This window comes from Sorex araneus, chromosome X, assembly GCF_027595985.1.
Source record: "Sorex araneus isolate mSorAra2 chromosome X, mSorAra2.pri, whole genome shotgun sequence".
Taxonomy (NCBI): domain Eukaryota; kingdom Metazoa; phylum Chordata; class Mammalia; order Eulipotyphla; family Soricidae; genus Sorex; species Sorex araneus.
In genome coordinates this window covers 139,042,798-139,055,807 of record NC_073313.1, presented here as the reverse complement: position 1 = coordinate 139,055,807, position 13,010 = coordinate 139,042,798, and the positions used below count along the sequence as shown (strand labels likewise).

At 45.1% G+C, this 13,010-nt stretch overlaps 1 protein-coding gene across 1 annotated transcript; it reads left to right on the top strand.

The window, feature by feature from the left end:
• The first annotated feature begins 4,798 nt into the window (after positions 1-4,798).
• On the top strand, positions 4,799-8,665 carry LOC101538493 (polyadenylate-binding protein 1-like 2). Its single transcript, XM_004620907.3, has 2 exons — positions 4,799-5,737; positions 6,477-8,665. Exon 1 carries the CDS (start codon positions 5,121-5,123, stop codon positions 5,721-5,723), a length of 603 nt encoding a protein of 200 aa, XP_004620964.3. The 5' UTR covers positions 4,799-5,120; the 3' UTR covers positions 5,724-5,737; positions 6,477-8,665.
• Positions 8,666-13,010: the final 4,345 nt, after the last annotated feature.

The following is a 13,010-nucleotide window of genomic DNA, read 5'->3' as shown; positions in this document are numbered from 1 at the left end:
GTAAATGAATGGAGGGTGCATGCATAAATGTGTGCCTGTGTGTGTGTCTGCGTGTCTGTGTGTGTATCTGTGTGTATGAAGCTACATTATAATGACAAAATGGTGCTAGTTAAACCTATGTTAGACATAGGTAGGAGGAAGAATTGACTTCTCAAGAGAAAAGTATATGAAATGGTAGGCAAAATCCATGACTCCAGACAGTCCTTTGTTCTCTGTTCCTGAAGAGTGTTGGAGTAAAACTGTATCTTGGAAAGGAAATTTCTCAGAACCTTAATTGGAGCACATGCTAAGGCTTGGGGTAGGGTTAGAATTTTGCTGCAGATTTCTGCCTACCAATTTACTGCAAGGCTATTTTATTTGAGGAATTTTGGCCCAGGAATTTCACGCCGCCTCAGCACTATTGGGTATTAAGGTATCTTCGTTTCCTCAAGACCATCCTCACCCCAGATAACACCAACAATGATCCATTTTTGAGGACCCTGTCTACTTGTGTGTGACCATATGCGAAGGATTCTCGACCTCCGGGCAGGGGTGAGGGGGAGAGAGACATAAAGAAATTTTGTCAAAGAAACCCAGTAAGGGTTTTCAACAGCAAATCAAACCCATGCTGTATTCAATATGTATTTAAGAGGAATTGGTCTCAAAGAGAGCAGTAGAACGGAAGAGAAAAGAATGAAAAAAGAAAAGAAGGACGGAGGAAAAAAGAATGGAAGAAGGCAGGGGGAGAGGTGGTGCCAACGGGGAGAGCATCGTCAAACACTGCCTGGACCCTCTCCCCATACACTTGCTAAATGTATTGAAATGAAACTGCATTGTATTAAAGAACAAATGTTTAAAATCACATTTAGACAGGTAAGTCTACTTGTTTCCCCTTCTGATTATACCCAGAGCTTCCCTAAGTTCATGCTCTGGGTGCTAGGGGGAAGAACAGGGACAGGGATGTCAAAAATAGTGGGGGCGATGGGGGAGTCTGAGAAGGGGAAGCAAAAGACGTGATTTGTTTTGCGGGAAGAAGTGTCCAGATAGTGAATGGTACAGGGAGTCTGGTGGAAGCAGGCGGCCGGTTAGAAGCCTATGTCATGCCTTGACAGACATGACAGTGGTTTCCCGTGGAAGTGCAGAGGATCCAGGGTGGTTTGGGAGGCGCAGGTGATAGGAACTGCTGAAGGATGAGAGTGGCCAGAGGAATCCAAGGGAAAGGGCAAGAAAGGCAACATGGGCCATTCTCCATTTTTATTCCCCGGATTTTCAATCAGTCATGGGTGGTGTGTTTGTTTAGGAGCATATGCCTACCGGGAGGACACAGGGAAGGAGAGGAAAGGGTCCCAAGTGAAAGATGCTCAGAAGCACTGTTCTGGTTGTGTTTCATTCTGTCATTTCTAGATGACATGCCAATGAAACATCCAGGTAGAGATCACAACTCACATCCCTACTCCTGAGCTCTGCCCTACAGAAAGGGAACAATAGATGATCCCCTTCTTCTTTATTTGTTGGGGGGCACACCTGGCCGTGCTGTGAACTCAGGAATTATTCCTGGCAGTGGTCGGAGGACCATGTGGGATGCTGGGGAGGAACCCAGATTGGCTCTGCGCAAGGCCAGTGCCCTCCCACTGGAAGATCAATGGGCTTGATGGTCTTTCTCCTTCTTTGCAACCTACTGTTCTGACTACTCTCAGCGCACTACACGTGTGTTTTTTTCGTGGTTTAATAGTGATGTACTGAATGACACCAGGACGCGTTGTGTCCTGGTATGCCCCATGTGAACCCTTCGTGGTAAGCATACTCCTAATTGCGTATGCCCAACATCCTGGGGGTCTTCCCCCTCTCCTTATTTTCCAATCTTTCTTAATCTCTCCCTTCACATTTTCAATCCAAAGGACCGATGTGATGAATTCGTTGTATTATTTCAAGACTAGTTAAGTATTTTTGTTCTTCTCTGTTAAGTCACAGCGGTGCATCCAAACCCCTTCCCACTCTTCCCAAACACAAGACACGGATTTCCTTTTTAGTTGGTCCAAATCCTGTAATGATTTTTATTATGTGGGCACGGGGCAATGTTATGAGACGTGATGGAAACAACTTTTCTATACCCCCCAAACATTTGTTCTTTTTATTCTTCCTCAAGCATCCTTCCTCCAGTTTTGAAAGTGAAGGAGAACCTGATGAGAAGAGCTTTTCTTTACAGAGATCCCCGTTTTCGTTGTTCTGTTTCCCTTTCCTCTATGGAGTTGACCTGTGCCTCTCTCCATTGCAACTGCTTCGCCTCCCTGCCTTCTTTGTATTCCACTCCTTCCTCAGATTTTCTGCTGCTCTCTCTGAAACCCTCTTGTTTCTCCCTCCTGATGGGCAGAAGGAGGTCTGTCATAAGAAAGGGAAGAAAGGTGCAGGCTCCCAACCGTCTGCCAAGTTCTTGGCTTCCAAACCTATCTTAGAAAAGATTCTGACTGAGGCTTTGGGACAACCTGTATGTTGGGCAGCATATTTTGATATCAACAAAGTATAAGGTGTACAGCATATTTTGATATGGACAAACACTGAAATCTGGTCCCCCGAAACTTCTATTTGTGGTCCAGACTGTACAGCTGACCCCCTTGACACACTTTAGCCACCACCCCTCCTCTCCCTGTTTCCCCTACAGTGTTTTCTTTTCAGTGCTTAATGTCAAATGTCCAGGCACTTGTTTGGGTTCAGGTTTGCTGCTTATTTGCTTTGTCTAATACTCTTCCACTGAGGAGGGGTCTTTGTCTTTCTCTGTCTGCCATGTTTTAATGACTGTACTGCCCTGCGTGTCCACTCGTCCATCCAAGCTTTCGCAGATGTTAAGAATTCAAATCTTGTGTAGCAGATTTTTATAGTATTCTCTTTTCTAGTATTCTTCTTTTTTTACGACAAGAGCTCCCTGGCCCCCCCCTCCTCCTCCTCCTCCTCCTCCTCCTCCTCCTCTACCCCCTCTTACTCTTTTTCTTATTTCTTGTTACCATGGAGGAGCAGGGTGCACCTAATCCCTGACCCATTTCTAGGCTGCGTGTGTTGAAGCGGGGAGGGCAGAAGGAGATGGGGGACTGGAAAGATCTGCACATTGTTGTCATTATGATTTTTTACCACAGAGACTCCCCTTCCTCCTCCTCCTCTCCCTCCTCCTTATTGCTCTGTAGGGACAGGGGGCACTTAGTCCCTAACTCATTTGCAGGCTGCACTTCTTGAGGTTGGGAGGGCAGAAGGAATTGGGGGTCATGGAGAAGCCCCGCATCATCATAAATTATGATTCTGATCATTTTACCCCAGAGGCACTTCTGAGTCGTCACCCTCCTCCTTGAGGTTGCCATGGAGGGACAGGGTACACTTGATCCCCGACCCACTTCCAGGATGTGCCTGCTGGGGGTCGCGGAGGAAGGAGTTAGGGGAAATGGAGAAGATCTGCATGCTCTTAGTTCTCCAACATTGGGAGCAGGGGCAGGATTCCTCACCCCAACCCCCCAGGGCAAGCTGGAAACCAGTCTCTTTCCCCTGCTTCCCAGAGGCCCTGTAGCCCCCAGGACATCTCCATAACCGGCGACATGTCACCGTGGGGGAACGAGCACGTGTGGGAGTCCCTCGTTCTTCTTTTGCAGGTATTGCAGGGGAGGAAAAGAGCAGAAGCAGGGAGGGACCCTGGAGAGATGGAACAGCAGGTGTCTGGGGACTCTGGTCCAGTGGCCCCCTTCCCTAGAAGAGGAGTTATTTGAGAGAGAGCGAGAGAGAGATGAGATAGAGACAGAGACAAAGAGAGAGAGACAGAGACAGAGACACGGAGAGAGAGACAGAGGCAGAGAGACAGAGACAGAGAGAGAGAGACAGAGACAGAGACACAGAGAGAGACAGAGGCAGAGACACAGAGACAGAGAGAGACAGAGACACAGTGAGAGAAAGAGACAGAGACAGAGAGAGACAGAGGCAGAGAGACAGAGACAGAGAGAGACAGAGACAGTGAGAGAGACAGAGACAGAGAGAGACAGAGAGAGACAGAGACACAGAGAGAGACAGAGAGATAGAGAGAGACAGAGACAGAAAGAGACAGAGACACAGAGAGAGACAGAGACACAGAGAGAGACAGAGACAGAGAGAGACAGAGACACAGAGACAGAGACACAGAGAGAGACAGAGACAGAGAGAGACAGAGACACAGGAGAGGGCGCCAAGCCGCGCAGAGCCAGGAGCATCCCTGAAGGTGGGAGCACCATCTCTTCTTGGCGCGGGTCCGACAAGTGTAGCTGTCACGTGAAGGCAGCCACCCGCCGGGGCAAAGTTGCGGGTGGCATCACCGAGGTGTCTGCGGGGGGGCGGGGGCAGCAAGGCAAACGCAAGCGCACGCGGCCCGGGCAGGTGGCCGAGCCCCGTGCCGAGTCCGCCCGCGGTGGTTGTCCAGGTGACCGCGAGGCCGCGGCGCAGTGGCCGCCCCGCCGCCAGCCGGGCCCGGCGCCCGCGTCCCCACCCCTCCCCCCGCCCGCGGCCCCGCAGCCCCGCGGCAGCCACAGGGGGAACCAAAGAGACAGAAGCTTCCCGGCCGCCCGGACGCCAGACGCCAACACCCCCGCGCCCCCCGCCACCGCGCCCCGCACCCCGTCCGCGCCCGAGCGGCGGCAGCAGCGGGTGCAGCGTCGCGCCCTCCCGGGGACCGTCCCTGCGCGCGGCCCGCGCCCTCCCCACCTGCCCGCCCGCCGCCCGCGCCTCCCGCGCCCGCGCCCGCGCCCCGCGCCCCGCGCCCCGCGCCCGGCTCCGGGGAGGGAGGTCGCGGCAGCGGCCCGGCGGCGGCGGCGACCGTGGCCACGACAGCGGCGACCCTGGCGGCGGCCGAGGTGGCGGCGGCGGCGGCGGCGGCGGCGGAGGCGGCGGCGGCGACCGTGGCCGAGGCGGTGGCGGAGGCCTCGGTGGCCGAGCCGGAGGCCGAGGTGGAGGCTGCGGGGGAGGCCGCGGCCTCGGCAGAGGAGGCGGCGGCGGAGGCCGGCCCGGGGGAGGCGGCGGCCACCCTGGCGGGGCCGGCGGCGGGGGGCGGCGCGCCGGACACTGCGGCGGCCCCCTCGGGGGAGGCGGGCGCGGCGGCGGCGGCCCGCGGGGGCCCCGAGGGGAGCCCCGACTTCCCCATGGCCTCCCTGTACGTGGGCGACCTGCACCCCGACGTGACCGAGGCGATGCTGTACGAGAAGTTCAGCCCCGCCGGGCCCATCCTGTCCATCCGCATCTGCAGGGACAAGGTCACCCGCCGCTCGCTGGGCTACGCGTACGTCAACTACCAGCAGCCGCTGGACGCCCAGCGCGCCCTGGAGACCCTCAACTTCGATGTCATCAAGGGCCGGCCGGTGCGCATCATGTGGTCCCAGCGGGACCCGTCGCTCCGCAAGAGCGGCGTGGGCAACGTCTTCATCAAGAACCTGGGCAAGACCATCGACAACAAGGCGCTCTACAACATCTTCTCGGCCTTCGGCAACATCCTCTCCTGCAAGGTGGCCTGCGACGAGAAGGGGCCCAAGGGCTACGGGTTCGTGCACTTCCAGCGGCAGGAGTCCGCGGAGCGGGCCATCGATGCCATGAACGGCATGTTCCTCAACTACCGCAAGATCTTCGTGGGCAGGTTCAAGTCGCACAAAGAGCGAGAGGCCGAGAGGGGCGCCTGGGCCAGGCAGTCCACCCGCGCGGCCGTCAAGGAGTTCGAGGAAGACACCGATGAGGAGGCGGCCCTGCGATGAGGGCGTCCCGGAGGGTCAGCCCGCCGAGCCGCACCTTGGCTCCCACCCGGTTTACAAGCCCTCCCCGCCCCGCCCCGTCCCTTCAAACCCACCAGCAGTGTATTGTATGGGGAGTGCATCTCTCTGTCTCTGTCGCTTTCTCTGTCTGTCTCTGCCCCTCCCCCTTCCTGGCCACTGCCTCGACCTTCTCCTTCCCCACTCCCCTTCTCTCCCTCTCCTCCCTCCCCCACTGCCTTCTGCTCCATCTTTGCCCTTTTCACCCTTTACCCCCCCACCCCGTCCCGCTCCCCGCTCCCCCCCCCCGCCCACCCACTACCACACGTGCACCAAGGGCGTCTGGGAGAATCTTGCTGATCTGTGCCACTTCAGAACTTAAAATCTGCCTCCTCTCCCTGTGGCTTGCTTTAAGGAGCACTTTCTTGCTCTTCTTGTTCACTGACAAGTGCTCCAGTGTCGTGGGAGCAACCTCAGAGAGGTGAAGGAAGTCAGATAAAGGGAAAGCAGGAGAGGCCTTGCTCCCAATGACCCTACTACCCAGAGACAACCACCTTTACCTTGGGGGTGTGCTGTGTTTCCTGGGTCTCTTCTGCTCCCTCACTCCCTCCCTTCCTTGCCCCCCCACTCTACCTCCCTCCCCCTTAACATGCTGTTGTAGAGTGGTTTGTGTCTGTGGCATTTCTTAGCCTGCTTTTTCAGAAACTAAAACCAAACAGAAACCGACCCGTTGAACTTCTCTCCTTGTTATTTCGACAGGCTTCAAAAACGTCATCTCCAGTGCCTGCAGAGTGTAGCTATGGACCTCTAGAACATTTCTGTGATCATTCCCACGTTGCTGGACGTTCAGGTGGTGCCTAGTTCTTTGCCTCTCTTCAGACCCAACACTCCATACTCTTGATGAGTGAATCCTCTTTGTCAAGCCAAATCTTTGCTAGCGTCCTGGGTGGTCTTTCCCAATTGTGGACGACACAGGGTCCACGTATGGACACTTCAAGACTTGTCCTGAGTATTGCCAATGATCCTCATCTTAACGCATTGTACCGATTTGCTTTCATGCCGGCCAGTGTAGCTAGTAAAAAGGGTATGCCCTGTTCCCCTATATGTTCTCCTGGTCACTGTACTCGATGTGCCTCTGTGGGGGCTTGCGCATTTGTGTGATTGTGTGTGTGTGTGAGTGTGTGTGTGAGTGTGTTTGTGCGAGTATGTGTGTGTGTGTCTTGGGCCAGCTTGAAGGGATGAAAATATTTTTTCTGTCCTTGTTTGTTTTGTTGGATGTAAATACTGTTTATCACCTCCTTCCCCTGTGCTCTCTTCCTAGCTTCTCCTTGGCCACTGTCAGAAAAATAATTCAGCCTCATTTTAGAAAAATAACACAAAGCAGACAAGTGAATACAAAACTATTAATGTTGATAAATTGATTCTAATGGTCTCTATATTCCTTAATCATTTTTCCATACATGTCTAATATTTTTCGCTGTCAGAAACATTTTTGGCTGTACTGCTCCTGTATTTTTCTTATGCATCTGTCATATATATGTACTATTATATACATAGTGTTTTATATCTGCTTTTTCACATAAGATGTGTTTATATGAGTATTTATTTACACACACCCTAAATCTTCATTTCGTGCCAATAAAGATATCTTTGAAATATTTTACATGTCTGTTATTGTCGACTCAATTTCCAGCCAGTTGTATTTTGCATAAGTGCATACATATCCATATATATGTTTGTGTTTTCTTGTATGTATATTTTATTTCTTAATGCAATCATCTAGGTTTTTGCTGCCTTTTCTTCATTCAAAGGTTGCCAAGGTATGATAGTGCACTCTTTTTTATTTAAAATTCGTTTTCTAAACCAATTTTGCTAAATGTAAAACTGTACTGTCAAAGAAAATAATATATTTTAAGGTGTTTTATTACTTTCATAAATTTTTAAGTATTTTTTGCGTATACAAGGATAATCAGTTTTGTAAAAGGACCATGATATCTGTACGAATCTCTGTATTTGGTAGTGCATTCATTTATTTACTTTCTTAATATTTTACAGGACAAAGGAAATTTTAAGAATTTATTTTTAATGTTTAATATAAAATGTACATTGTCATGATAGAAAATAGTTTTTTAAAAATTGTTACTGTAACAAAAGAAAACCAAAATTCTAATTCCTTTAAGTTCAGAATGTATAGTTACTTGTAAATCTTTATATTTATACTATAATATACATTATTTCATCGGATGATATTTTGACTAAAAGTGTTACTTGAACCATATTTCTAAATCATTAGATATTCTCTTATTATTCTTTGATTATATATTATTTTATCATAGGGATGAGTTATAATTTCTATAACCAAGCTTCTTTGTGTTATGTTTTACAAGGTTTTGATTTTATTTGTAAGATTTGTTCTATTATTAACACCTTTGTACTAAATACCTTAAAATATTCTATTACTTTTGTTTTCTTACTGTTAAACTTATTGAGTAATAGTTATGGACATGTCAAATTTTATCTTGGTCTATACCAAAATGTTTTTTAGTTTATACTTACCAGTAGTGCAGAAAAGTGCACGTACGTATTCCTAGCCATCTTTTTTTAATTATCAAAATATTTCTTTCAATTTCTGTATAATTTAAATTTTTATATTTTATTTCATTACTTTCATTATAAAGAGCATTCTTTTAAATAACAAAATCAAAATATAATATATGTGAAACACTTCATACTGATTTTTCTAAACTTTTACACACGTTGAATATCTATCCAAAAGTATTTTAAAAATATTATAGAACCATACTGTATATATTTTATCCCAAATTTTGCTTTTCTATATGTTGTAAACATTCCTAAACCATCTACACCTTTTCAGTTTCTATTACAACTGACCATCAATAAACAAGACTGAAATTTTAAAGAGTGTTCCTTTTTGGGTATTAAAATAGTTCCTACTTTTTTCTGCATTAAGTCCAATGCCATGATGAGTCATTTTGCAGGTGATTTGTTTCTTTTCTCTCCCAAAAATCACCTAACATTTATTTACCCATTGCAGGCTATGAGTTACTGTTAAAAAAAGTTCAAGAGGGGCTGGAGAGAGAGTACAATAAACATTTGACTTTCATCTGACCAACCTGGGTTGGATTCCCAGCATCACATATTGTCCCCAAGAGTGATTCCTGTATGCAGAGTCAGGAGTTTCCCATGAGCATTGCTGTGTGTGGTTCAAAAACAAACAAAAGAAAGGGGCAAGAATCAGTGATTTTAAAAGAAAAGGTGCACATTTAAGAAACAACAGAAAATTTAGAATTTTATATTTACTTATTTTTTTATAGATTTGGATTCTAGGGTTTACAATACTATTTATATTGATCTCTCATACATATAATTCCAGCACCACATCCTTTACCAGTGTGCCCACTTCCACCTCCCAAGACCCCAACATCCCTCCATCTCAATGTATCCAACTCAGTTGTGTGACTATTCTCTCATTAGGGTTGCCTTTGTACTGTTTAAAATTACAATATTTTAAACAAATTATTAAGGGTAATAATATTAAGGCATTTTGTGCACTTTATTAAGATAAGAAAACAAAGTCTCTGTCCTAGTAGAATTACTAACTTATTTATGCTCTTTAATACTATTACGTAACATATACCCTTTGGGTCAAGGTGCTTTTCACAATTTAGCAGACTGAAGGACAAATAAGCCCGGCGATGAATATTTTTTACACAAATGGAATGTCATTATTTTTTCATATAAGTTATTTTCCAACCTTTAATATTTATGTAGCTCATTTTCTAAGGGCATTGGAAAAAGTGCACCAACGTGATATGTACTAAAAGTCCATGTTCAATATATGTTTAAGATATGGCCTCAGCTTTGATCTAATCTAATCTAATGATCTCATCACTGAGAAAATTAACAAAGTTAATGGGATGGGAGAGAAGAGGGGACTAGAGGGCTGAGTAGATAAGAGAGAGATTAGAGAAACACAACAGAAGGAAAAATCATTGCCAGAGTACAATGTAATCACTGAAATTAAAATGCCATTTTACAGGTATCTTTGTAGGGATCCAATTAACACAGTCAATATTCTCTTGATAGTAAGTAATCAAAGCAATTTCAAATTGAACAAAAAGTTATAACAAAAAATACTGTACCTGTAATTAAATTCAGTGAAAGTAAAACATCATTGTTGGATTATAAGTTTTAAACTTTTTAGGTTTGAACTTTCTCCTCCCCTTCTCCCACCCCCCCTGCATGGAGCTTAAATTTGTTTATTCAGTTACAGAGTTACACCCAAGTTACACCAGAGATACAGTGCTCCCAAGGCACTCCAAGGAGTGTTTATCTTTAACTCTTATCTTTAACTTTTCCTTTGTGCTCTGCTTACCCCTACCTGTTAATCACTTATATCCCTAAATCAGATCCTGTGACTTGTAAAGTCAAATTCTTCTGAGGACTTTGGATTTTGTATATGTAAGTGAAACATTGCTTTTCTCTTTCCTTTATGTCTTTTGCATAGTTTACTTTAGAGCAATATCCTATTTTTGTATAGACACAAGAAGACAGTTAGTGCTATGCTTTTGTAACTTGGGAGTTAATTAACTTTGAGTAATATTTACTTCCGGGCATCTGTCATTTTTACTCGACTTAAACCTCATTCTATCCTTATTCCTATCACCCCAAAAGGAGGGTCCTGGCAAGGGACTTGGATAGACCCAGGACAAGCAGAAAGCTACACTGTCATTGAAAAGGGACAGGCTAAGAGCCATAAAACATATAACAAGTTAAGAACAAAGTCATGGAACAAACTCTGTCATGACCCAAAAAGAGTAACTGAATAAGGACCCTGCTGGGATTAGGAAAGACTAACCTGGCCTGAGGACTGTAGTCTGGGATGTATAGCAAGATGTCTCCAGGAAAAGCCACCCTTTAAGCTTACTATATCTGTGTCCATAAAAAATGACTAGGAATATTAAGAAGTAAATTTAAGGTGACTGTTTGAATGGATACTGGCTAAGGAAAGGGGAAAATAATACACCTTAGATGAAATTCCACCCTTGGGTGGATCTCCTAGCAGGACGAGATTTTGTTCTTGAATATCTCCTAGAATAGTTTTCCCCGAAGGGAAGGACTTTACATCTGATCATTGTTTTTGATAACGTTCAACCATACCTATGTGTAATTACTACCCCCAATCCGTCATGATTTATTTATAACTAATGCTGTGAGACTTGAATAAATGGTGACTGATTACCTATCAGCCTGGAGGCACCTGTTCCTTCTGTCATTCTCTCATCACCAACAGCTGGTGGGGCTGGGGAGGTGGCTCTTGGTCACCAAACACACACCCATACTTTGTTAGTTTTTTTTTTTTAAATTATTAGTGAATCACCGTGGGGTACAGTTACAAACTTACAAACTTTCGTGTTTGCATTTCAATCATACAATGATCTTTTACCCATACCTCCACCAGTGCCCATTCTCCTGCACCAATGTTCCCAATATCCCTCCCTCTTCCCCACCCCACTTCTGCGGCAAGGCATTCCCTTTGTTCTTTCTCCTTTTGGGGCACACCCATACTTTGAACTCACACATCATGATATAAAGGAACCTAAAAATTTTTTAGCATATTTAAAGTATTATATATATTTTTGAAATTTAAAGAGATATTTCTCCAAATCCTTACATCAATAAAAAACAAAATCCTGCTGTCTTTTGGTGATAGTATACCTGCAATGTGCTTTCTTTTCACATTCCCATTCTCATGTTTCTTTTTTTGTTCAGGCAACTATCATTCTCACTTAAATGATTAAAATACCCTCTGAGTGAACATACTGTGTCCAGTGTTGATTATTTCTTCATTCTCTGCATTTCAATTAGAAAATGTGTCTAAAAATATATTTTGTGAAGTATTGATGTTTAAAATATGTCAGCTCTATTCTTTCACTTTCATTGTGAAGTAGAGAATTTATGGCACAGAATATTAGACTTTTCATTACTGAGCACTCGATTACTTTTCCAGAATTCTTCCCATATCCCTTAACAACCATTAGTCTATCCCAGAGCTCACTGTTTTACATGCCATCTATGCCAAATCAGCTATAGTTTTTTTCCCTCTGAATCCTTGCTTATTTGAACAAAACAAGTTTCTTTAATGAATAGTGAATTCCAGTTTGAATCTGTGTTTTCCCTCTAAAGAACCTTTAATTTTATCATATTTAATTTCTCAAAACATTTAAAAGTATTATAGTGGTATTACAATACAAGCCATTAAGACTATTGCCATAACTAAATGATCAGCAGATTAATCAATGGCTGAATAAATAGCAGCACTTCTATATTAAAAAAATACTGGGGCTGGAGCAATAGCACAGCGGGTAGGGTGTTTGCCTTGCACGCGGCAGACCCAGGTTCCATTCCCAGCATCCCATATGGTCTCCTGAGCACCGCCAGGGGAATTCCTAAGTGCAGAGCTCGGAATAACCCCTGTATGTTGCCGGGTGTGACCCAAAAATTAAAAAAAAAAACTAAACTAAATGATCAGAAATGAGGATGGTACTGAGCACCCAATGATGTTGAAAGTACATAAAAAGTATATTTCTGACGAAATCAGTCTCCACCTGCAATTATTTTTGTAGCAGATTTCAAAATTATAATTGGGTATAAACTGTTTATCAATTTAAGTTATGCAATTAAATTCTTTGAATATGTTCAGAGAGTTTGTGCAATCATTACCACAATCAATTTTATTTTAAAACTTTTTATTGATTGATTTTTTAAATGATGGTTTCCCATACACATAACTACAACATCACACTCCTTACCAGGATACTCATCTCCCTCCCCCAGGACTCCAGAAATCCTCCCTTTCAATTTTCATATTCAGTTGTGTGGATCAGTTCTCCCATTGTGTTTCCTTTGAACCTTCACTGCTATCTTGTGTGTATTTTTAAGTCCCACATATATTTGAGATCATTTTGTATTTATCTTTTTCTTTCTGACTGATCACTCAGAATGATATTCTCTAGTTCCATCCTGTCACTGTCACTGTCACTGTCACCCCGTTCGTTGCTCATTGATTTGCTTGAGCAGGCACCAGTAACATCTCCATTTTTGAGACTTGTTGTTACTGTTTTTGGCATATCGAATACACCACGGGTAGCTCGCCAGGCTCTGCCGTGCAGGTAAGATACTCTCGGTAGCTTGCCAAACTCTCTGAGAGGAGCGGAGGAATCGAACCCAGGTTGGCTGCGTGTAAGGCAAACGCCCTACCGCTGTGCTCCA

Coding starts and splice junctions, on each gene's coding strand:
- LOC101538493 (XM_004620907.3), top strand. CDS start 5,121: ATGGCCTCCCTGTACGTGGGCGACCTGCACCCCGACGTGACCGAGGCG.